The 2,500-nt window shown below is 47.5% G+C and overlaps 1 protein-coding gene across 1 annotated transcript in view; it reads left to right on the forward strand.

The window, feature by feature from the left end:
- LOC121843366 (protein kinase C beta type-like) overlaps positions 1 to 2,500 on the forward strand; it is a gene marked incomplete at its 3' end in the record, with an annotated part of 42,806 nt that overhangs the window by 19,235 nt on the left and 21,071 nt on the right. The window contains 1 exon segment of the mRNA XM_042312985.1: positions 674 to 799. Coding sequence (XP_042168919.1) covers positions 674 to 799 — 126 coding nt within the window.

Here is a 2,500-nt window from a genome sequence, read left to right on the forward strand (position 1 = left end):
AGGGTGTGCAGGGTGAATACATGGTCTGTTGTACGGTAATTTGGTAAAAAGCCAATTTGACATTTGCTCAGTACATTGTTTTCGTTGAGGAAATATACGAGTCTGCTGTTAATGATAATGCAGAGGATTTTCCCAAGGTTACTGTTGACGCATCTCTCTCTCTCTCTCTCTCTCTCTCTCTCTCTCTCTCTCTCTCTCTCTCTCTCTCTCTCTCTCTGTCTCTCTCTCTCTGTCTCTCTCTCTGTCTCTCTCTCTCTCTCTCTCTCTCTGTCTCTCTCTCTGTCTCCCTCTCTCTGTCTCTCTCTGTCTCTCTGTCTCTCTCTGTCTCTCTGTCTCTCTCTCTCTCTCTCTGTCTCTCTCTCTGTCTCTCTCTCTCTCTCTCTCTCTCTGTCTCTCTGTGTCTCTCTCTGTCTCTCTCTCTGTCTCTCTGTCTCTCTCTGTGTCTCTCTCTCTCTCTCTCTCTCTCTGTCTCTCTCTCTCTGTCTCTCTCTCTCTCTGTCTCTGTCTCTCTCTCTCTCTCTCTCTCTGTCTCTCTCTCTCTCTGTCTCTCTGTCTCTCTGTCTCTCTGTCTCCTCTCTGTCTCTCTCTCTCTCTCTCTCTCTCTCTCTGTCTCTCTCTCTGTCTCTCTCTGTCTCTCTCTCTCTCTCTCTCTCTCTCTCTCTCTCTCTCTCTCTCTCTCTCTCTCTCTCTCTCTGTCTCTCTCTCCATCTTTCTAGTGTGCTGTTTTGTGGTCCATAAGCGGTGCCATGAGTTCGTCACCTTCCAGTGCCCTGGTGCAGATAAGGGGCCTGATTCAGACGTGAGTATAACACCCTCTGTGTGTCTGTGTGTGTCTGTGTTTCTGTGTGTGTCTGTGTCTGTGTCTGTGTGTGATTTCCTGGGTTGGTCAATTTGTGCATCCATCTCTGCCTTTTTGTTAGAGACCCACACATTCACTCACTCACACATACGCACACACACTACCTACCCTGGGGATACTCCTCTTTTCATGAGTTCCTCTTTTCATGAGTTCCCCTTTCATGAGTTCCCCTTTCATGAGTTCCCCTTTCATGAGTTCCCCTTTCATGAGTTCCCCTTTCATGAGTTCCCTTTCATGAGTTCCCTTTTCAGGAGTACCCTTCCCTTCTTAGGAGTACTCCTTCTCAGGAGTACCTTTCTTCTTCAGAGTACCCTTCTACCCTTCTCAGGAGTACCTTCTTTTCAGGAGTACCCTTTTCAGGAGTACCCTTTTCAGGAGTACCCTTCTCAAGAAGGTGCCTAATTAGTGCTCTTTCTACCTGGAACACTTCTCCTCCCAGGACTCAACCCTTTAGTCCTTTAGTCCTTCAGCTTGGTATTCCCAGGTTCTGAACCACCGGGGGCTGGTAAAGGGGTTGAACCCTGATCTGTTGGGCCCGGAGTGTCTGTCCTGCTTGGTGTTCACCAGGTTCTGAACCACTGGGGGCTGGTAAAGGGGTTGAACCCTGATCTGTTGGGCCCGGAGTGTCTGTCCAGCTTGGTGTTCCCAGGTTCTGAACCACTGGGGGCAAGGAGAGCTGCAGACCATGTTGTCCGGTCCGATAATTCTCTCTCTCAGATTTCAAGAGATAGGCCTCTGGGTCATCACCGTCAGTCATTTTTAGTGACCTGACGAGCAGCTGCTTCAACAGGTCCCCTTTGAGCTTCCAGGGAAAACCTTGTGAGGCTCGTCATTTGTCGTATGAGCAGGCCATGCCTTCTACCGTGGTAATTGGAGGTCTGTTGGCTGACTCCATGAAGATCTAGGAGTTTTCCATGTTTCCAACTCCAGGATTAGATACGGTTGCTCAAAACAACACGAAAGGTGTGAAAAAAAAAAGGTAGTGATTTACTCAGATTCCCGAAATTCTCCACCGAATGTCAGGAAAAGTATTGGCTGTACACGAGCAACAATGAGAACAACACAACAGCAAGAGTTTCACCTTTCAGTATGCTTTTAGTCTCTCTTGCTTTAAGATTTGTTTTTGTGTCTCTTGGAGTTTTCCACAAAGCCGTTCAGGCAAAAGAGAGCGTTAACATATGGCGGCCATCTTGCATTGGCGTCGGCTTCACTGGCAGAGTCCCTAACTCTCCTTCTGAGCAGTTCGTTGGAGAGAGTAGGCTGTGTCTACACAGGTGTGGTTCCTGAGTTAATTAAGCAATTATACATTTTTACCTTGATTTAAACGAGGCAAGTCAGTTTAAAAACTAATTCTTATTTTACAATGACGGCCTACCTAGGAACAGTGGGTTAACTGCCTTGTTCAGGGGGCAGAAAGACACATTTTTTGTTGTCAGTTGTCAGCCTGGTGTTTCGATCCAGCAACCTTTCGGTTACAAGTCCAACGCTCTAACTGCTAGGCTACCTACCTCCTCTACCTTATTAAGACACCATGTTAGTGTTTCCTTTATTCTGGCAGTTACCTGGTGGCCCAACGCCTTACTAAGACACTATGTTGGTGTTTCCTTTATTCTGGCAGTTACCTGGTGGCCCAACGCCTTA

Source organism: Oncorhynchus tshawytscha, unplaced genomic scaffold (assembly GCF_018296145.1).
Source record: "Oncorhynchus tshawytscha isolate Ot180627B unplaced genomic scaffold, Otsh_v2.0 Un_contig_5869_pilon_pilon, whole genome shotgun sequence".
Classification (NCBI taxonomy): Eukaryota; Metazoa; Chordata; class Actinopteri; order Salmoniformes; family Salmonidae; genus Oncorhynchus; species Oncorhynchus tshawytscha.